This window comes from Bufo gargarizans, chromosome 7 (assembly GCF_014858855.1).
Source record: "Bufo gargarizans isolate SCDJY-AF-19 chromosome 7, ASM1485885v1, whole genome shotgun sequence".
NCBI lineage: Eukaryota > Metazoa > Chordata > Amphibia > Anura > Bufonidae > Bufo > Bufo gargarizans.
Window position 1 is genome coordinate 161,402,673 of NC_058086.1, and position 22,016 is coordinate 161,424,688.

At 42.8% G+C, this 22,016-nt stretch overlaps 1 protein-coding gene across 1 annotated transcript in view; it reads left to right on the forward strand.

Moving 5' to 3' along the window:
- The window catches only part of RPAP2 (RNA polymerase II associated protein 2), a 91,802-nt gene that overhangs the window by 9,098 nt on the left and 60,688 nt on the right, over positions 1-22,016 (forward strand). The window contains exons 6-8 of the mRNA XM_044301409.1: positions 111-199; positions 1,342-1,377; positions 20,052-20,937. Coding sequence (XP_044157344.1) covers positions 111-199; positions 1,342-1,377; positions 20,052-20,937 — 1,011 coding nt within the window. The remainder of the gene's footprint in view (positions 1-110; positions 200-1,341; positions 1,378-20,051; positions 20,938-22,016) is intronic.

Genomic DNA, 22,016 nt, shown 5'->3' on the forward strand with positions numbered 1-22,016 from the left:
ATAGAATGGCTCTTGAGGGTTTCTGCTGGTGTAATAACCCATATGTCTTTCATTAATGAATGTAATTTAAATAAGTTGCGGTTGTTGATCTAGTATCCTTTGTGTTTCAGTGTTTCTGTAGCAATTTTTGTTATCGGGCATCAAAGTATTATGAAGCACAAATCCCCCAAACCCCGGTGTGGAGCCGAGAAGAAGAAAGGTGATTTCCATTCCGTTTTCCTTCTTCAGCCTGGTTTCTGATAAAATCTGTCATCAGAAAATGACTGTTTACATGGAGTTTTTATGCAAAACTAATTTTTTTGATGTTTTTATTTAATTTTCCATGTCATTATCTACATTTTTTTTTTTTTTAAATCTTAAAATCTTGCAGTTTTTACTGTGGTCACTGACCCTCATGACCGGATAACCATTCCTGTTCTATACAAATTTTGTTAGGATAAATTTACGTATACAATATGAACTCGGGCAGCCAGCATGCACTGTGTCCGGCAAAGCCGCATAGTGCCAGGCATCGCCAGATCCCCTTTGACTACAATAAAATCCAACGGGGATCAGACCACTTTCTGGACACACACTGCAGGACATTTTGTCCGGGCGATTAGGCAGTGCGCCTTCCCATCAGGCTGCTGGCATTCACATGGCATATGTGAACTTAGCATTACAGCAGTCATCTTATTATCATCTTATCAGACATATATAGGTAACACAGAATCGTGCTAATCAAGCTTATCTACAGGACACGTCTAGGAAACTTTCCCATAGATATTAATGAGTCCTCTCCAGACTACTGTGTCTTTGGTCCTTGTGGCTGCTGTAAAGCCCATCTCTAAATGCTGATAAGTGCAACTCAGTCCAGATGGCTGCCCAAAATATCTTGTACAGAAAATAAAATTTAAAAAATCCTATAGGAAAATAAGCTTAGGCAGGGTACCGATGTATTCAGGATGTTCTGATTCCTTGTGTCTTATGTACAATGGACCAGCGCACAGATTGTTTGTCCCTTTTGTATGAGACAGAGGTCCATTTTGTTTTATTTTGTATACTGGTGATATAACATGTAAGTCTAAAGTGATTGATCCAGACCCGTCCTCAATAACTCAGGTCATCTTGTTTTATTAATGTTGATGCATTACCCAGTACGACCACTAGGTGGTGCTAGGTATTAAGGTTCGTACAGGTTTACCTGTTTGCAGGATGACATTTCTCTTAGCAGCCCTTTCACAAGGTTTATTAAGGAGCTAATAAAGGAAAGGAAAAGAAGAGTTTGACATATTTGACTTTGTGATCTTTCCCCCCTTGATGTTGTTAATTTTCACGCTGCTTTTTAATATTTCCTTTCAGTCTCTCCATCATTAAACTTCTCAAGGAGGGGAAAAGGTAAGCTTATTTCTATAGTTATTATTTTTGTGCAAGATCTTGATTATGTGTGTGACTAAATAGTGTTTGAGTGAAAGCACAATTTTAAGCTACTCTTTTCCCACAAATTGCATGATAACGCATATTTGGAGTCTTCTGTGACTTATATCAGCAGCCTATTCTTAAAGGTGTTGTAAGGGATTGGAAAAACATGGCTGCTTTCTTCCAGAAACAGAGTACCAGAGGATCCTCCGGTGGTACCAGTCTCTGAAGCCATAGTGGGCTCCAAAAGTCCAAGAGAAAAATCCCAATTGGAGCTGACTATGGTCTATTTCTTTGATTTAAAACCTATTAAACCTTATTGATTATATAGGGGTTGGGTCCCAAGAAACTCCAGTACAGGAGGAAGCAGATCATCCCCATTCACTTAAATTCCAGATATAAACCAAGAACTGGTATGGCGCTATTTCTTGAAGAAAGCAGACATGTTTTCCAGTCGTGTGCAACCTCTTTAAGATAGGCAATGTGTATTTGATTGATGGGGGTCCAACTCCTGGGATCCACTCTGATCCAGTACAAGCGTCACTTCTTGCTGTGCCTGTATGAACAGTGAGGGGAATCATTCATTGTGGTGAAGGGTGGGGGTCCCAGAGCCAAACCACCACCGATCATGAATTGAGGGCTTATCCTGCCGTCTTGGAATGCCCTTTCAGTTGGTTTACCTTTCGGTGAAGCTGGCATTGAAAGGGACTTGAAATATTGGGGCAGGTAAAAACAACCAGTGCCATGCAGCAGCTTCAAAAAAAAGGTTTAAAGGGAAGAAAAGTACCCTTACAAAATAAATACTAGACCTATTAGGTCTTGCCTTGTTTATAATGACCAGCTCTATAAAAAGATCACACAATCCACCCTGTCAGAAAATGACATAAAAACATGATTTTTCTTTTCAAAAATGATTTTATTGTGTAAAACTGAACAGAAATGTAAAAAATAGACATGTTTGGTATCGCTGATTCCATAACTGCCTCCTTTACAAAAATAACACATGATTTATCCCATCAGGTGAGCACCATAAAAATAAAATAAAACTATGTGAGAACAGCCATTTTTGGGTCACATCACCTCCCGAATATTGTCAGGCAATCTAATAGTGGCAACTCATGCTGCAAAAAATAAGCCCTCGCACATCACCGTCAAGAGAAAAATAAAATACATTTCTCGTTTTCAGAAAATAGTTCAAAAGCAACATGGCGCTCGTAAACCAGTTCTTCGAAAACCGTGCTGCAAAAGCCAAATGTTGGTCTTTCCTGAACCCTGCAGCATAACCAAACCACTGTTTATGGCATTTCAGCACTTGGTAGACCTGGCCTAACAATTTGAAGGGCGCAGTGTGTCTCAGATGGCACCATTTGGGCATAGCATTTTGGTCACTGAAATGCCATATCTGTGGATAAATAGCTGCGTTAGGAAGGGCTTAAAGGAAGAGGGGACATTGCAGTATGCAGGAAGGGTATATATCTATATAGGTTATAGATGTGGAGATTTGGAGAAAAAAGGGCTCCGTTTATGCCTGTGTTTGTAATTTCTATTTTTTCCATTGACAGTGGTTCTGTCAGGTTTGCATTTTGATGTCTGTTGTTTTCCTGGACAAAATAATAACAATATGCAATGGAGGTTCCTGACAGACAACGCGTATCTGAACAAAGTCTTAGAAACCTTTCTGCTGATTATTTAGGGGTTATTCTGCAGAGAGACGGGGAGCAGAATCTCCTGTTCTGTGTGCTGTGTATGGGAGACATCATAGCAGCTAGTCTCCAACCACTAGCTCAGGGAAAACTGACAATTAGAGAGGGAGGCTTCAGCGGAGAAACCATATGCAATCATATAATGGTCCCATATAGTGTTCTTCCTAACGCACACACTCATGACAGCTTATTCTGAAAAGTCCCCTGAAATGACAGGCTCTCCTTAACTGAAATTGGTACTTTGCAATACATCTTTTCCTGTAATTTGGGCGTCTCTGCTAGGTTGACAGCACATTTTCATATCTACAGACAGGATATGAGACACAAGAGTATGCTCCCCTGATAGAAAATGCATTAGCACCAGTACCGAGTGGTTCCCCAAACCTGAACTTGGGGAATCTAGTTCCAATTTCCTTTGTGCAAGAGATATTTATATGCTCAGTCTTTCTCAAGCTATTCTCATGCTTGAGAAAGACTGCAATGAGCAGTTGAAACGTTGCACAGGGGAATAAAGCGGGTCGTTTTCACTTTTATCCTGGAGTGCTGCCTCTTCTTTGGAAAACTATATATATATATATATATATATATATATATATATATATATATATATATATATATATATAGCAAGAAAAAAGAGCGGCACTCCAAGAAGTAAAGTGATGAAACGTTGCACCACTGGTGTGAATAAAGGATTCATCACTTTACTTCTTGGAGTGCCGCTCTTTTTTCTTGCTACATTCAACAGGGCAACTAGTCCATTCCCTTTGGGACGTGCACCCGCATTTTCATTTTTTGAGCCAGTGCCGCCATTTTTCTTATATATATATATATATATATATATATATATATATATATATATATATATATATTTTTTTTATATTTTTTTTTTTTCTTCTGAATTTCAAGCCCTTGAAGCACATTTTGTTTCAATGTAAATGTCAAATTACGTGCACATTATTTTACAGTACAGAGCCTCTTAATTTTCTCTGTTGAATTACAATTAAAGAGTTATTCCCATCACGTGCAGTGGCTGAAGTTATGGAAACAGACTAGCGGGCTCTGCTTCACCGTCTCCTTAACACTCATCCAAGTGAATGTACACGGTGTAGAACATCAAGCTGTAATGTTTCCATAACTCTGCAGCTCCTGTTCACCTCCATGGAAGTACGGCCCGCTTGTTCACCTCCATGTCAGAAAGCTAGAGCGCCGTAATCTCGCGATGTGTGAGCTAGCGCATGCGCAATTCCTTCTCTGAGGCTGATGCCAGCACAGGGAAGGAACACTATGACGACACTGTGCATGCGCTAGCTTGCGCATCGCAAGATTATGGCGCTCTAGCTTTCTGACGTCGGGGAGCAAGGAGGAGATTCTGAGGATGTGGGGCGGTGCTGGGCTCCTTCACGCTGGACTCATCTCAGGGACAGGACTCATCTCAGGTTAATTTGCATATCTATCAAATCGGTTTTTTTTACACAATAAAAGCACACAGAGCTATGGGGACTGGATATTGCGGATCTGCTAGCAGCCATCTAGCAACCCATGTCCTCAGCTCTATACCCAAAATCCAGGCGACAGGTTCCCTTTATTTTTTTTATCAGAATCCTTTTTTATTGATTTTCAAAATAAAGATTTGTATACAATAACAAAGATCCTGTCAGTCTATCCATCAAGTTAGTGAATCTATCACTATAGTAACATTGAGTCAGCGTAATATAAGTTACATAGACAGAAACTTGGTATTATAAAAATACAGGACATTACAAAAATAATGTTAGATAACTACTTAAAGAGGACCTTTCACCGATCCTGACATTGTGAACTAAGTATACAGACATGGAGAGCGGCGCCCGGGGATCTCACTGCACTTACTATTATCCCTGGCGCCACTCCGTTCTCCTGCTATGCCCTCTGGTATCTCCGCTCACTAAGTTATAGTAGGCGGAGTCTGCCCTTGTTCTGCTGTAGCACTGGCCAATCGCAGCGCAGAGCTCACAGCCTGGGAGGTTATTTTCTCCCAGGCTGTGAGCTCTGCGATGCGAGTGGCAAGCGCCACAGCAGAACAAGGGTAGACTCCGCCTACCATAACTTTGTGACCGGAGGTACCGGAGGGCATAGCGGGAGAATGGAGCGGCGCCCAGGGATAATAGTAAGTGCAGTGAGATCCCCGGGCGCCGCTCTCCATGTCTGTATACTTAGTTCACAATGTCAGGATCGGTGAAAGGTCCTCTTTAACATCCAATCTCTCCCCCCCCCCCCCCCCCTTTTTGCTTGATCCCGCAGAGAGATAATTTTTATTTATTTATTAATCATATCTCAAAAAGGCCATTTCAATGAGAACTGATAGTAAAGTGAGTATGCGACCTTCCCCAGTAGACCGCTTGTGTTAAGGTAAGTGGCCCAGTAGGGATAGTTGCCCTCTTATGCAATCTCTTGTCAGTGCTAATGAAGCCAAATTCCCAGCTTCCAACCAGCCCTTCCATATTGACAGGAATTTGTTTGGACATTTTCTCTTGACATAGACCCCTCTTTCGAGGCGTAAAACTGTATTCAACCTATTTATATATTCCTGTGCATTGGGTGGATTTTCCCGTATCCAATGTTTAGCAATTAAAACCCTCGCCTGAAACAGCATTCTGTGAATACAATTCCTGGAGAATTCAGAATACCCAATACACAGACCCTGGGATCATTAGGCAATCTTATCTGAGTCTTAACGGTTATGATTTCACGTATATCTTCCCAATATTTTCCCAATTTTTGGCAATTCCAAACCATATGAAGCAATGTCGCTTCTGTTGCTCCACAGCGAGGGCATGTGGAGTCCGGTCGTGTGCCTATTTTAAATAGAAATGTTGGGGTTCTATACACTCTGTGTATTAAGTATAGCTGAGACAATCTCTGAGATTCGTTCAGTGTAAGACTAGTAGTTAAAGCCAGAACGTCGTCCATTGTTCTTGAGACATTGTCCCTATATCCTCTTCCCATTTTCCTTTTACCACCAAGGGGGTTGAGAAGACATTGGCGTCAAGTATAAATTTATATAGTCGGGATATCAGGCCTTTGGCAGACCTGCCCTCCAGTAGCTGTTTCACCACAGGAGGAGAGACTGCAATTACTATACCCTTTGGAAATTGCGTTTGACATGCATGTCTTAATTGGAGGAATTGAAAAAAGGCAGTTTTGGGGAGGTCAAACTCTTCCTGAAGCTGGGTAAAAGGTTTTAAACCCTCCATGTGATGGAATTTGGCCCAGAAACAATATGCCCCTCTCCTCCCATGGGGAAAAGCCTTCTAGCCTGAATATCTCTGGCAATTGGGGATTCCGCCATAATGGCGTATTGTCGCTAAAACCTGTTAGATTTGACAATTTCTTGGATTTTGACCAAACTTTGGTTCTAAGGGAGATTGTGGGAAGTTTCCTACCAAGAGGGAGCTGCCTCCTCATTTCAACTGAAGCAATAGGTGCTTTTTGTCTCATACTGTAAGCAACAATATCAGCCGAGGAGTCTAGATCAACTGTTCTAATCCACCCTCGGACATGTTGCAGTTGTGCAGACATAAAGTAGGACCATGGGTTCGGGAGGGACAAGCCGCCCTCTTCCTTACTTTTTTGGAGTGTCTCTATGCGAATTCTCGGTTGCTTTTTTTTTCCAGATCAGCGATCTAAAAATCCCCTGAATTTTGTAGAATATCCTGTGTGGGACCCATATCAGCGAGTTGTGTAGTGTGTGTGTGTGTGTGTATGTGTGTGTGTATGTGTATATATATATATATATATATATATATATATATATATAAGCTGCGGCATGAATATAATTTTAAGTAGATTACAGCGACCAATTACCGTAAGGGGCAGCTTACACCAAACATTTGTTTTGACTACAAATTTAGCAATTAGTGGCTCTAAATTCAGTTTTATGCATTCGGCTGGTTTTGGTGTCATCATCATACCTAAGTATTTGAAGTGAGTGGTCAGCTGCAGGGGTATGCATGCGAGGCCTTATTGTGGTGGGGTAGGATCCAATGGGAGAATTGTGGATTTGTCCCAATTTATTCTTAGCCCCGAAAATTTCCCAAAATCAACAATCTCCTTCATTACGGGGTCTATGGACTTCTGTAGATAATAAATCGTCTGCATATAACGAGACTCTTTTCTTCCCGGGGGCCTATTGGAAATCCCTTTCAATGTGGAGAGTTTCGTAGAAGACAGGCTAGGGGCTCAATTGCTATTGCAAATAGCAGGGGGAACAAGTGGCAACCTTGTCGTGTACCCCTGCGTAAAGGGAAGTGTTCGGAAAGTAGCCCATTCGCTCTAATCCTTGCTAGCGTGGAGTTATACTGTAATTTGACCCAGGAGACAAAACCCCACCTAAAGCCCATGGCCTGCAAGACTTCCTACAGGTATTCCCATTCTACGCTATCAAAAGCCTTGGCAGCGTCCATGGATACTATTGCGCGACATCCCCCAGTATTTAAGTCTCTGAAGATTTAAAAACAGTCGACGGAGATTATTGGCCGTGCGCCTATCCGGCATGAAACCAGCCTGATCCCTATGTATCAAAGGAGTAATTACCTTATTAAGCCGAGTGGCCAGTATTTTAGCTAGTAATTTCACATCATTAGATAAAAGAGAAATGGGTCTGTATGAATCAGGTCTAACTGGGTCCTTGTTGGGCTTTGGAATAACCACCACTATCGCCTCCCTCATAGATGCAGGTAATTTTCCAATTCGTAGCGCATCGTAAGGGTGGGCGATATGCGATATAAATTTGTGCCACGATATGGATTTTGTGCATATCGCCTATATCGCCAGACCGCGATATGACCACGGAGCGGTAGTGAATGATCGTGCTCTCGGCACGCACCATGTTCTCCTGAGCCGGCACAGTGGAGAAGGAGGGAGTCCCTCCCTCCCCACTGTGCGCGGCTGCCGCTGGCCACCAATAAGAACAGAGTAGGAGGGGAGGGACTGTGGCAACTGCGCCACAAATGAATGCCTGAATACCAACGTAGCGTTCATGTGCCGGCCATATCCCGGCCCCTATGACTGCACGCTGCGATCCGCCGCAATTAACCCCTCAGTTGAGGGGTTAATCGCGCGGATCACAGCGTCCTGTCAGAGGTCGGGTGCCGGGAATGTTCTTCAGTCTATGCATTGGTGGCAGTGGGCAGTTCCGATCGGAGTCCCAGCAGTGTAATGCTGGGGCTCCGATCAGTTACCATGGCAGCCAGGACGCTACTAAAGTCATGGCTGCCATGGTATGTTAGTGAGCAGCATTATACTCACGTGCGCCGTGGCCGCCGGGTGCTCCTTCTTCTGTCCGTGCGGCGCATTGCTAATGCTTATAGCATTAGCAATGCGCCGCACAGACCTATGAGAAGGAGCGCCCGACGGCCACGGCGCACGTGAGTATAATGCTACTCAACTGTCCACTGCCACCAAAGATGGGGGGGAGGGGGACCCTGTGGCCACTGCCACCAGTGATTAATACTGGAGAGGGAGGGGGTGGGTTTGAGTTACTAGAGGGGGCTGATAAGAGGGAGAGCCTGGGGGGCACATGAGAGGCTGGGGGGCACATGAGAGGCTGGCTGCCATGGTCAGCTCCCTGCTGTTGTGTGCACAAAGCACAGGGCAGCAGGGAGAGTGTAAAGTCTATTCACCCTAATAGAGCTCTATTATGGTAAATATGACAAGGGTTCTAGCCCTTAAGGGGGCTAATAGTTATTAACCCCTTAAGGACACAGCCCTATTTCACCTTGAGGACCAGGCCATTTTTTGCAAATCTGACCAGTGTCACTTTAAGTGCTGATAACTTTAAAACGCTTTTACTTACCCAGGCCTTTCTGAGATTGTTTTTTCGTCACATATTGTACTTCATGACACTGCTAAAATTGGGTCAAAAAAGTAAATTTTTTTGCATAAAAAAATACCATATTTACCAAAAATTTGGAAAAATTAGCAAATTTCAAAGTTTCAGTTTCTCTACTTCTGTAATACATAGTAATACCCCCAAAAATTGTGATGACTTTACATTCCCCATATATCTACTTCATGTGTGTAGCATTTTGGGAATGATATTTTATTTTTTGGGGATGTTACAAGGCTTAGAAGTTTAGAAGCAAATTTTGAAATTTTTCAGAAATCCCAAAAATCCCTTTTTATGGACCAGTTCAGGTTTGAAGTCACTTTGTGAGGCTTAGATAATAGAAACCTCCCAATTCTAGAAACTACACCCCTCAAAGTATTCAAAACTGTTTTTACAAACTTTGTTAACCCTTTAGGTCTTCCACAAGACTTCATGGCAAATGGACATAAATTTTAAGAATTTTGATTTTTTTGGAAAGTTTTCCAATATAATAAATTTTTTCCTGGAAAAAAACAAGGGTTAATTGCCAAACAAAACTCAAAATGGGTTGCCCTGATTCTGTAGTTTGCAGAAACACCCCATATGTGGTCGTAAACTACTGTTTGGCCAAACGGGAGGACATAGAAGGAGGGGAATACCATATGGATTTTGCAACGCAGATTTTGCAGGACTGGTTTTGTTTATACCATGTCCCATTTCAAGCCCCCCCCCTTGCACCCCTAGAATAGAAATTTCAAAAAAGTGACTCCAGCTAAGAAAGTACACCCCTCAAGGGGTATTCAAAACTGGGTTTACAAACTTTGTTTAACCTTTAGGTGTTCCACAGGAGTTAATGGCAGATGGAGAAACAATTTCGAAATTTCTATTTTTTGGAAAATTTTCAATTTTAACCCATTTTTTCCAGCAAAAAAGTAAGGGTTAACAGCCAAACAAAACTCAATATGGGTTGCCCTGATTCTGTAGTTTGCAAAAACACCCCATATGTGGTCGCAAACTACTATTTGGCTAAACGGCAGGACATAGAGGAAGGGGAGCGCCATATGGATTTTGGAAGGCAGATTTTGCTGGACTGGTTTATTTACACCATGTACCCTTTCAAGCCCCCTGATGCACCCCTAGAGTAGAAACTCCATAAAAGTGACCCCATCTAGGAAACTACGGGATAAGGTGGTTGTTGTTTTGGGACTATTTTAGGGGTAAATATGATTTTTAGTTGCTCTATATTACCCTTTTTTGAGGCAAGGTAACAAAAAATATTTATTCTAAAATTGTTTCTACATTTGCTATTTAGTTTTGTGGAACACCTAAAGGGTTAACATAGTTTGTAAAGTAACTTTTGAATACCTTGAGGGGTGTAGTTTCTTAGATGGGGTCACTTTTTTGGAGTTTCTAGTCTAGGCTACATCAGGGGGGGCTTCTAATTGGACATGGTGTAAAAAAAAAAAAATGTCCATCAAAATCTGCCTTCCAGAAACCATATGGAGTTCCCTTCGTTCTATGCCCTGCCGTGTGGCTATATAGCCATTTTCGAGTGGCAGGGGGGGGTCTGGGGTCTGAAAGATGGAACAAAGAAACTTTAGATAAAAGTTATTATTTTTTCCCTAACTTTTCCCTTCTTTCCCTGCCTAACGGTGCCTCTCCCTCACTGACCCTAACCTACCTGGATGGCGATGGGTGCAGGAGGGTGATGGATGGCGATTAGGGGGACACAGGAGCTGGTGCTGGACGATGCTGCAGGGTGCTCGTGCAGAACAGGAAGAGGAGGGGAGAGAGGAGCGCAGGAAGTTTGAATCTCGCGCCTCTCTCCCCTGCACCAATCGGCACCCTGGACAGCAGCATTCAGCACCACGGCCAGCACTGCCTCTCCAAATCTTCGGACTGTGATTGGTGGTGTGTAATCACGCCACCGATCGCAGTCTTTTTCCGGTTCATCGGGTCTCCGAATGGACCGGAAACGCAGCAAACCGCAGCAACCCCCCTGCGTTGTTACAGGATGCCGGCTGAATGATTTCAGCCGGCATCCCGTTCCGATTAACCCCCGCGGCGCCGGAATCGCGATTTAAAGCCATGACATACGTCATGTGTCCTTAAGGGGTTAAATAAAAAGTAAAAAATAAATAAAAAAGTTTAAACACCCCCCCCCCCAATATAGAAAACTATATATCGCATATCGTACATGCTTAAAATTATATTGCTATATAGATTTTAGGCCATATCGCCCACCCCTAGCGCATCGTTAAAGGTCTCTAGAAGATGTGGGAGGAGACAGTCCCGGTATTGGTTCAAAAATTCCCCTGGTAGTCCGTCCGATCCCGGGGCCTTTTCATTGGAGAGAGAACCTAAAGCTTTTTCAAGTTCCTCCAAAGTAAGGGGTTCTTCTAGGAATGCGGCAGATTCTAGGGACAATTTAGGGATAGATATTTGGCCAAGGTATTTTTTAATATCATCTCTTCCCATGGACAGTTTGGAGGAATATAATTCCTTATAAAAGTTATGGAACGTATCAAGGATTACTGAACTTTCCATCAGTGGTTCTGATTGCTGCTATTCTGAATGCACCCTCTTGTGACCGGACCACCCTAGCTAGCAGACTACCCGGACTCTCTCCTGCCTCCAAAGTATTTTTGTTTTTATGAAGAACCGTTTATTGTCCGCTTTATGTAACAAATGGTCCGTAAGTTTAGATTGTGCTTTTTTCCATACTGCTTCAGACTGCTGAGGGTGTACTTATATATAATTGTTCACTCCTTGTCACTTCCTGCTGTATAGCTTTAGTGAGTTCCCTAGTTTTAATTTTACGCCTTTTAATTTTCTGTATATAGAGACCTCTCACATATGCTTTCATTGCGTCCCATACTGTCCCCATGGGTGCTGACCCTTTATTAAAATTAAACAATTCCCTTATGTATTCTGTCAGGGGATCTTCCTCATCTAACAATTGTATTCAAAAAGGAATTAAGTTATGAGGTATATGGCAATGCTTCTAGGGACCCAATGGGTAAATCTATTCTGGACAAGGAATTATGAGACGCAGAAAAGCAGGAGTATTGCCGTTCCTGGGGAAATCTGATTCTCCACAGGTCGTGCCGGTCCAGTTTTCTGTGTAGCTTTGCCAATGAGGTCTCCACAACATTTGCTAGGTTATGAGGTGGCGGGAACTTATCCAAAGTAGGATCCAGATATTTGTTAAAATCACCCAACATCAGAATCGGCGCCTGTGGGCCCTGAGCTATCCATGTCATTACCTCTTTTATTGCACCGCTGGAATATGGCGGTGGAATGTATATGGCCATTAGGAGAAATTTTACCCCAAAAATAGAGCAGTGCAGGAAGACATATCGGCCCTCAGTATCAATTTTGCTAGAGTGACACTCAAAGGGGATAGCTCTATGGACTAGGACACTAACACCCCTAGCGTGAGTAGAAAAGGTGGATCCATGGTTTATGAAGCAGCCTATGGGATTGTTTAGACGGGTGAGTCTCAGGTGAGGCATATTATGGCTGGCTGATACTTCTGAACAGCCATAAAAACCGCTTGACGTTTAGTAGGATCTCCCAGGCCTCTAACATTCCATGCCATAATGTGGGTTTTATCCGCCATCATTCCGTAAAAAACATAAGAGAAAAGGTGATCTAGACATCCAAATAAGGCATTTACCGTATGACCAAAGAACAATTGCATGTATTATCATCTCTCTGCAGGTCTTAACCCTAACTAAACCATGAACATGATATTCCCAACAAAAATAACTTTTGGTGGTCCCCAAGCAGGACATGAGGCACAGGAAAAGTTCCTGTAACCCGCAACATAGGAAGCGGTAGCACATCCGCATTCACGGATCAAATCTCAGTAATAGAGATCCGGGCAGCAATAAAACAGCATAACAAATGGCGTATTGGCACAGTTAACTCTTGGTATGTCAATTAAACATGTAACAACAGCACAAGTATGACTACTAAAGTCATTGTTATAAGATAGCACCAGATTGTTACTCCGGAGCGCGGTGGTGTCCGTAAAAGAACAGGCTCATAACAGACGGGAACCCTTATACTTATCCACCTGTCCCCTGAGTCTTCCAGGTTTTCCCCGGTGAAGTCCCAGGCGTGGCATTTCCCATTCTTCTATCAGTCGTTCTTGTAACTTTCGGAGGACAGGGATTCCGTTTGTTCAATCCAGCGGCTGGCATCCTCCGGAGATTCGAAAAAGTGGGTCTTTCCTTTAAACTTTATCCGCACCCTTGAGGGATATAGCATGGCGTACTGTATGTTCTTTGAGCGTAGTCGCATTTTAACATCCAGGAATCGTGCACGTCGTCTCTGCACCTCCGCTGAGGTCCATCTATATATAGATTCTGGTGCTCCCTTGCTTTACGGAGAATAGTATCTCAGTCTTGAAAAATGTAAAAATCCTCATTAGCATTGGTCTAGGAGGGCCTCCCGCTGGTGGTGGGCGAAACCGCCCTCTCTATAGTAAAAAAGGGAGAAACGGAGTCTTTTCCAAATATCTTTCTGAACCAGTCCTCAAAGAAATGGACAGCATGGGACCCTTCGGTTTTTTCAGGGACCCCCACTATGCAAAGGTTGTTTCGGCGCGATCTATTTTCCAAGTCCTCCGTTTTATTTATGAGGAGGGTGATGTTGTGGATTACTTTAGCCAGATCACGTTTGATAGGGGGGGACTTGGTCTTCCAGTCGGCTTACACGTCCCTCTGCTTCAGCTATTCTTTCGTTAACTTTCCTGATGTCCTGTCTAATAAAGGACACATTTTCTTGGAGGGACCCAATGGATGTATTAAGGGTCATCAGAGCTGCACTACATTAATGCACGGCTGCATATATGTCCATAGTAGTAGGTTCAGACAGCAGCGGAAGCGTGGGGATAGAGGGTTGTGTTCAGTGGGGGGCCCCCCCGTCACTTGCCTTCAACTCCTCCATGTGGGATCCGCCATCTTGGGAGCTGGAGTCTCGCTCTGCAGTATGAGCGGCCGAATTCGCTGCTTGTTCCGCCATCACTCCGGGCAGAGTATCCTCCGATACTAGGCTCTCTTTTGTGGGGGGACATAGGCATATTGCTCCAGGCACGCTGCGACCTCGTCCACTTTAATAGACGCGGTCGCGTCATGTTGTTTCGCTGGGGTCGGTCCCGCCGCCTCCTTCTCTTTCCTGCCCGATCGAGTCATACCGGCCTGGGGTCGCAGGAAGATCTTCCTTGTTATTTTGATGGTACCAGGATGGTGACGGATTTTTGCAAGCGCTGCCCGGGAGCTCTAGCGCACACGTCCTCCTACATTGCCGGCCAGGCCACATTCCCGTGACAGGTTCCCTTCTAAGGTAACTTTACAAGATGAGCTGTCATGTGAGTGTACATGAGGAATAACGCAACGTTTGGCCATTATATGTCTTGTATTCAGCGTTTTTCAACAGCTTTGCCCTCTGCAGTCTGTTTTCTCTGAGCTAGTGGATGGAGACGAGATGCTATGATGTCTAACTTGCACAGCACACGCAGGGAAAAAGAGGTCCTTCTTCTCTTGCTCTTTGTTGCCCATCCACAGAGGCAAGCAGCAGCATGGAAAAAAGAAAATCCTGCCCCCCCCCCCCCCTCTCTGTAGCACACCCTCAGGATGGAGGACATTATACAGCTGAGCAGTGTCCAGCACCGGGGTGAGAGAGTTTTTCTATAGCCAACAGTAGCGTCTCTGGGCGTGTTTGCCTTTGTCTTCTTGTAGCAGCTCTCTTCTCCCCTTCCTTCTCCATAGACTTCTATGGCCAGCAGCCAATAATTTCTTATGACAAATTTTAGCTGTGACATGAGTGAATGATCAGTGCAAGAGATGTGCTGGAGAAAAGGGTATTTTCTCTAATGAGATATATTACAAAGTTTCTTATATTCACTTGTACTATTGATTTATGCAAAGTGGTTAATACAAGCCACTTACTAATGTATTGTTGTTATCCGTATTGCTTCCTTTGCTGGCGTGATTAATTTTTCCATCATATTATTTCCATGGTTACAACCACCCTGCTATCCAACAGCAGTGGTCGTGCTTGCACACTATAGGAAAAAGCACCCACGGTCCTGGTGGCCAGAGAGGCTGGTGCTTTTTCCTACAGTGTGCCAGCATGACCACTGCTGATGGAGTTTAGGGTGGTCGTAACCATGGAAACAGGCAGTGTTTAATATGATGGAAAAATGAATCCAGCTAGCGAGGGATGCAATATGGATAATAGGAGGACATTAGTAAGTGCCTTGTATTAGCTCTGTCTAATTGATAAATACTATTTGCTGAAGTGAGACAACCCCTTTAAGGTGTAGTCACATTTGCTAGGAGTAAGGCGTGCGTGTATTTACCACATTCTAATAATAAGATGATTTTTCCCAGAAAGATTTTTCCCATCCGGGTGCTGTGTGGGTTTACAATGGAGTGCGCCCAGACTGAACACCGACGACTTGTATTTTCATGAGCCATTACCAGGGGCGTAGCTAAAGGCTCATGGGCCCTGGTGCAAGAGTTAGGCTTGGGCCCCCCTTCCCTCAGTGCTTTATGTGTCTTCTTATGCAGCACAAGGGTCCTGGGCCCGGTAGCGACTGCTACCTCTGCACCCCCTATAGCTACGCCCCTGGCCATTACAATCAGTTTGTGCCGAGAAAATGCCATCATGTTCCAACTTTGTCTTTTATTATGCAAGGCTCATTCTTTCAAATTATGAAGGGGTCTGTAGTAAAATCGGACCGCGCGCGTGGCTGCCATCCTTGTGCTGTGCATTTTAAAACTTTCCTCTCCTCCGTCTGCAATGGTCCTTTTTAGACATATGGAAGGAAAAGTATTTCTCTGATGGAAGTAAACCCTTTTAATTTCACAAGGAAAATGGCAATTGTTGAAGTCAATTGAGAAAAATTACTTCAAATTCATGATTATATAGAAAATGCTTTGAACTCTAAAAATCGGCAATTTTCTAACATCCAAACACTATTGGTGTTGCTAGCATCACTCTCATCATGGTCACTTTCATGAAAAAATGATACAATTGTATAATTCCACAAATTTTAGACTGTCATATTGTGTAAAAAAAAAAAGAAAAAAAAAAATCTACTTTTGGGGGACTTATTTTTAAAGCTTTTGGAAATGAGATCTCCGTTTTTTGGTCTTTGCTGCAGCGCTGCTTTGTTTGATCTGTATGATTTACTGTACAGCTGCAGGTAACAAAGCCTGTTGAAATAATCCACAAATGCCTTCTATGTACACAGGAGGCGCACGATATTACCGGCAGAACCAGAGGTCCTGTTCATTAAATCTGTTGACAGGTCAATGCCAGATTTATTTGTGTTGTCTTCAGGGCCCCCGGCATGTCATTCAATGCCCTTTATCTCCTTGTGCTAGATGTAAAGCAAGAGATGGCCACGAAATCTGTATCTCGTATGGATACATTTATTTTTACAGTGATTTCTGTCACTTCCTTGCCTGTGAATAGATAACCGTTTTTGAAAGGTTATTGCTGGGGATACTGTCTACATTCACTTTTGTTGAGGTTGTTAATGCAAAACTGGTTTTCGGGGATTTTTTTTATTTTTTTTTATTCATTTGCAAATTGCTACCTAATGTGTCAGTTTCATTTCCTTATCAGATATGTATCTTAATTCTCCAGTAAAGCTGCCTGATCTGCAATCTGTTTTCTCCAAGTTACTTCCTTTCTGCAACACAAATTTATTTTCGTAGAATTAATCAGAAGCAATAGGCGATATAATACTGATATCGTATGTGTTTGTCCTGTGTATTTTGGGTAATAAATACAAGAGTCTGATTGTTGGATAAAAAGTGGGCAGCTCTACTGTGTTTCTCCGAAAATAAGACAGGATCTTATATTTGTTTTGTTTTTTTCTCCGAAAAAAGGGTTAGGGCTTATTATTGCGGTAGGACTTATTTTGGCTCCATGAACATATTTTATCTAGACACATGCCAATTACAGAACAGTCCCCTCGACAGTGTTTAGATTAAATATGACTATAACCCCCCCTCATCCATAGCAATGCACCCATATACTGCAGTACATGGGTGCATTCCTATGGATGAGGGGGGTTATAGTCATATTTGCCACACCTTTTTCATTCTGGTACCGTATATTGCCCCTGAGCTGTCCTTACCCAAGGGACCTAGGCAGCAATCTACGGTGAGTCCTGAGGATAGGTCATCAATATATGATCGGATGGAGTCTGACACCCAGCACTCGCGCCGATCAGCTGAATGAGGCGACGCAGCGCACGTGCCGTCTCCCTTCTCTCTTCCTGCTCTCCGCTGTATGTCTATGGGACAGCAGCACTGAACAAGAAGAGAGAAGGGGGACTGGCACGTGCATACTGCACACACTGTCTCCTGATACAGCTGATCGGCGGGGTTTCTGGGAGTCGGACCCCCTCCAATCTGATATTGATGACCTATGGGTCGTCAATAGAAAAAGCCCGGACAACCCCTTTAACCACTTCCCGACCGCCCATTGACTTTAAACATCCTGTACGGTCTGGTTTATCTCTGAATGGACGTTCTGGAACGTCCTTTCATAGATGGCAGCTGCACCCTAGATACCCCAGAGAGAAGGCAGGGACCACTCCTGGGTGTCCCTGCCTTGTCGATCGCTGTATACACAAAAATGAGATAAAAAGCAACCAGAAAGCCAAATGTACCCCAAAATAGTACCAAAAAAAGTCAGCTTGTCTCGCACAAAATAAACCCTTAAGCGGCTCCAAACTCCATGTTCGAAAATCCAGATGCCTCTCCTTCCCTTCTGAGCCCTGGCATATCCCCAAATAAAGTTACTGTATTCAGGAGAAAGTGGGTAGCAAATTGAGGGGGGAGAATATTCAACTGTTATCTTTTGTGAAAAATAAAGTTTGGGCCTAAAGCACTGTGTCATTTTTTCATTTTTCCATTTTCACACCCAAGTATTAAAAATTGTATGAAACAGCTGTTGAGTGAAGTGCTCGCTACACCCCTTTAAAAATTCCTTGGGTGGTGTAGTTTACAAAATGTGGTCACTTTTTGGGGGTTTTCACTGTGGGGTTACCTCTGGGCCTCTTCAAATGCAACATGGTGCCCAAAGACCATTCCAGCAAAATCTGCCCTCCAAAAACCATATGGCGCTCCTTGCCTTCTGTGCCCTGTCGTGTGCCCAAACAACGGTATACAACCACATATGGGGTGTTTCTGCAAACTACAGAATCTAGGTAATATATATTAAGGTTTGCTTTGTTATTAACACTTGATGTGTTCCAGGAAAAAAATTATTAAAATGGAAAATCTGCAAAAAAAATAAGTGACATTTTGAAATTTCACCTTTTTAGCTTTAATTCCTGTGGAATACCTAAAGGGTTAACAACATTTTTAAAACCAGTCTTGAACAATTTGAGGGGTGTCGTTTCTAAAATGGGGTCATTTATGGGTTGGTTCTATTATGCAAGACCCACAGTGACTTCAGTACTGAGCTGGTCCTTAAAAAGGTTGACTTTGGAAATTTTCTTAAAAATGTAAAAAAATTGGTTTTAAAATTCTAAACCTTCTAACGTCCTAAAAAAATAAAATGACATTACTAAAATGATGCCAACATAAAGTAGACATATGGGGAATGTTAATTAATGAATATTTTGAGGCATCACTATCTGTCTTAAAAGCAGAGATTCAAATTTACAAAACTTTTATTTCACATTTTCGTTAACTTTTGGATTTTTTTAATAAATAAAAAGTAAAACCTATTGACTCAAATTTACCATTAACATGAAATACAATCTATGAATGGCTTGGATGAGTAAAAGCGTTCCAAAGCGTTACAACATAAAGTGACACATGTCAGATTAGCAAAATTAGGCCTGGTCAGGAAGGGAGTAAGTGACCCAGTCTGGAAGTCGTTAAAGAGCATCTGTCATCATGATGAATCCTATTAAGCCGGGCATGCTCCCTTGTAGGGGTGATCATGCTGATTAAAACAATACCTTTCTTATGTCTGTATGTAGAACTGTTGCCGAGATATCTGTGTTTTTAGTAATATGAAAAATGAGCTGGTTCCAGCACCAAGGGGCCGTCAGAGCTCTTGGAGCACTGCTTTCGTAGCACCGCTCTGATCTGGGCACTTCCCCTGACCCTTGTTTGATTGTCTAGGCTTGTCATTCAGAGAGAGGGGAGAGTGCCCAAATCGGAGGAGTGTTACAAAAACAGTACTCCAAGCTCTCCAGCCATCCCTCCAGTGTCGAACCAGTTCATTTGCATATTACTAAAATTGCAGGTGTCTTGACAACAGTTCTACCTATACACATAATAAAGCTTTCATTTCAGAGTGATCAACCCCACCAGGCAGAATCTGGTTTAATAGGGTTGATCGTTCTGACAGATGCTTTTTAGAGAGATAGTGGGAGACACAACTTGTATAGTGGGTGTTCAAGTCATCAAGGAGCCTATACAATGGTGGAAGCCTCTGCAGGAAAGGATTGTGCCATCATAGTTCCTACAGTTTACACTCTGTAGGAAAGGCTTCCAGCATCAAAGGGTTGGCCACCATGCACTCTCTCAGCTGTGTCTCCTTCTATTACTTTCAAACTTTTGTCTGGAAATAACTACTTTTAAGCGGCATTGCATTTTATCCACAATTGGTGATGAAGAATTCATACATAAAGCATATTGGAATCTTTCATCATTTTTATTGGAGCCTGTCTGCAATTTTGACACCCCTAAACCAGTATTATATCTGTATATGGGGCTAAAGAGACAGTTCTAAACATATGTGCAGTAATGAAGCATACCTTAGAAAAAGAAGTTTTAGTTACCACTGCCATATGCAGATTTATTTAGAAATGTGCCTTTTTCAGGAATCAAATGTCCTGCAATCTTGGCCCCATTTCACCTTCCCCTCATTTTGGCTCCATTGACTTCTGACACCTCCTTCAAAGGTACCAATCAAGCATAATCTCTCTAGCCTTTATACACTGGTGATAGCGGTTGGAGGCGGGGGGTCAAAACTGCTGACAGGTTCTCTGTAACATGCTTTGTATTTATTCGTTTACACTTATTGAAGTCGAAATCCTTATTTTTTTTCCTTTTTAGTGGCAGATCCGGGGAGGAAGTCAAATTAACCGAGAGACGCCTTAAAATTTCAGAAGTCGAGAAACCCAAACATACAAAAGAAAGCGGTGGTTCATGCTCTGCCAGCAGTGATGAAGACGTACCCGGACAGGCCTTTGTCTCCTCCATTATCCCAGTTCCTGAACTGAGTCCTAAGGATGCAGAGTTACTACAGGACAGTGGTAATGGTACACAGGAGGAGAAGACTCCACACATTGAAGACATAGACCAGAAGTTGGCAGACACAACGGCAAGATTAAGTCATTTTAATTTCAACGACCATGAAAAGACTTCTGATCTACCAAGAGATACTTCTGGGAAATTATCCCAGGAAGCCAGACATAGGTCAGACGAGGTGGCCCAGTCTTCAGAAGCCACTGAGGTAGTTACTGAAGTGACTCGAAGAGCAGTAAGCAAAAGTGGTGCAGAGCATCTACGAAAACTTCTGTGCAAAGCCAAGAGTCATCAAGCAACCCCACAAGCCAATGTTTGTCCTGTCGTAGTTAAAAGAAGTATGCTGGAGGTCCTCACACAGACCTTAAATGAATGGAAATCGGAAGATACCATGAAATATCTCTTTGGTACAGATTATGTAGTGGAACATGAAAAAGTTGCCACCTCTACTGAGGCGCAGGATCTGGACGAAGATGATTTAATCTTAGACAATGATGACGTTGAGGATTCTTCTAATAGTGTCTCAACATTGAATGAGTGTTTGCCTTTTAAAAATGAGGACAATGTATCAAAGCCGCTTCCTAATTTTGGAAAGCTTAGAGAAGAAACACAAATGTTAGAACTTCGAGTCAGGGAGTTTTTCGGAGGACATTACATATTACCGGAAGAGGAACACAAGGAGACAGGGCCTAAGGTGGGTGAAAGCAAGGTTACCCAATTTCCACCAAAATAAAGCAAAAACCTTTTCACTTGCGAATATTTAACAGTCAGAGCACTTTTAATAATTCTGCATTACTGAATAAATGCGATAATCTCACTGGACATCAAGAGGCCTTACCGATATTGGGCAAGCCAGAACTGCTACTGTATATAGGAGAATTTCAAGTCAAGGGATGGTCACGTATGTGGTCGCCCCATTGGATGTTACACATACAGCAGATTGTGACTTGTATCTTTCAGTCATTTATGGCATCATATCTTTTGGCTAAGTGTCTAAAGCAGAATACAAATTTAAAGAAGCAAACCCACAACGTTTTTTATTCTCATGCCCATTAGAAATGTACATGATGAAAATCTTCCTACTTGGTGGCTGTATTTGTGATTTATCTACTTCCTTCTGGTCCTCAGTGGTATCATGTGACTGACACTCAGACTCTCCAAACAGCGTCTTGTGTGGACAGGAAGTCAGTGTCTCCATTCATTCTTATGAGACGGGCATCGAGGCTTCAATAGGAAGGAATAGAAAACCTGATTTCCCGTTCACACATAACACGCTTTGTCAGAGTATTGGTCACATGGCACAGCTGAGGCCCAGAGCCGAGTAGATGGCTCACAAATAGACCCTATTCGCACAACCGTATTTTTGGTCCACATCTGATTTGGGTATTGAATTCGGACCCATTCATTTCAATGGGTCTACAAAAAATGTGAACAGCACATACTGTGCTGTACGCCACACATACAGTGAATATAAAAAGTCTACACACCGCAAAATGCGGATCCACAAAATACGGACCCCTGCAATGTGCGATCCGCAATTTTCGGACCGCACATCAGACACTAATAGAAAATGCCTTTTCTTGCGGACAAGAATAAGACATGTTCTATTTTTTTTCAGGAACGGAATTGCGGATCCCGAAAAAATGGATCCCGAAAATGGATCCGCATCTGTTCCAGCCCCATAGAAAGTAAAATAGGTCCACAAATTGCGGAACGAATGCGGACCCAAATTATAGACGTGTGAATGGACCCTTAAAGTAATACAAGAAAGGG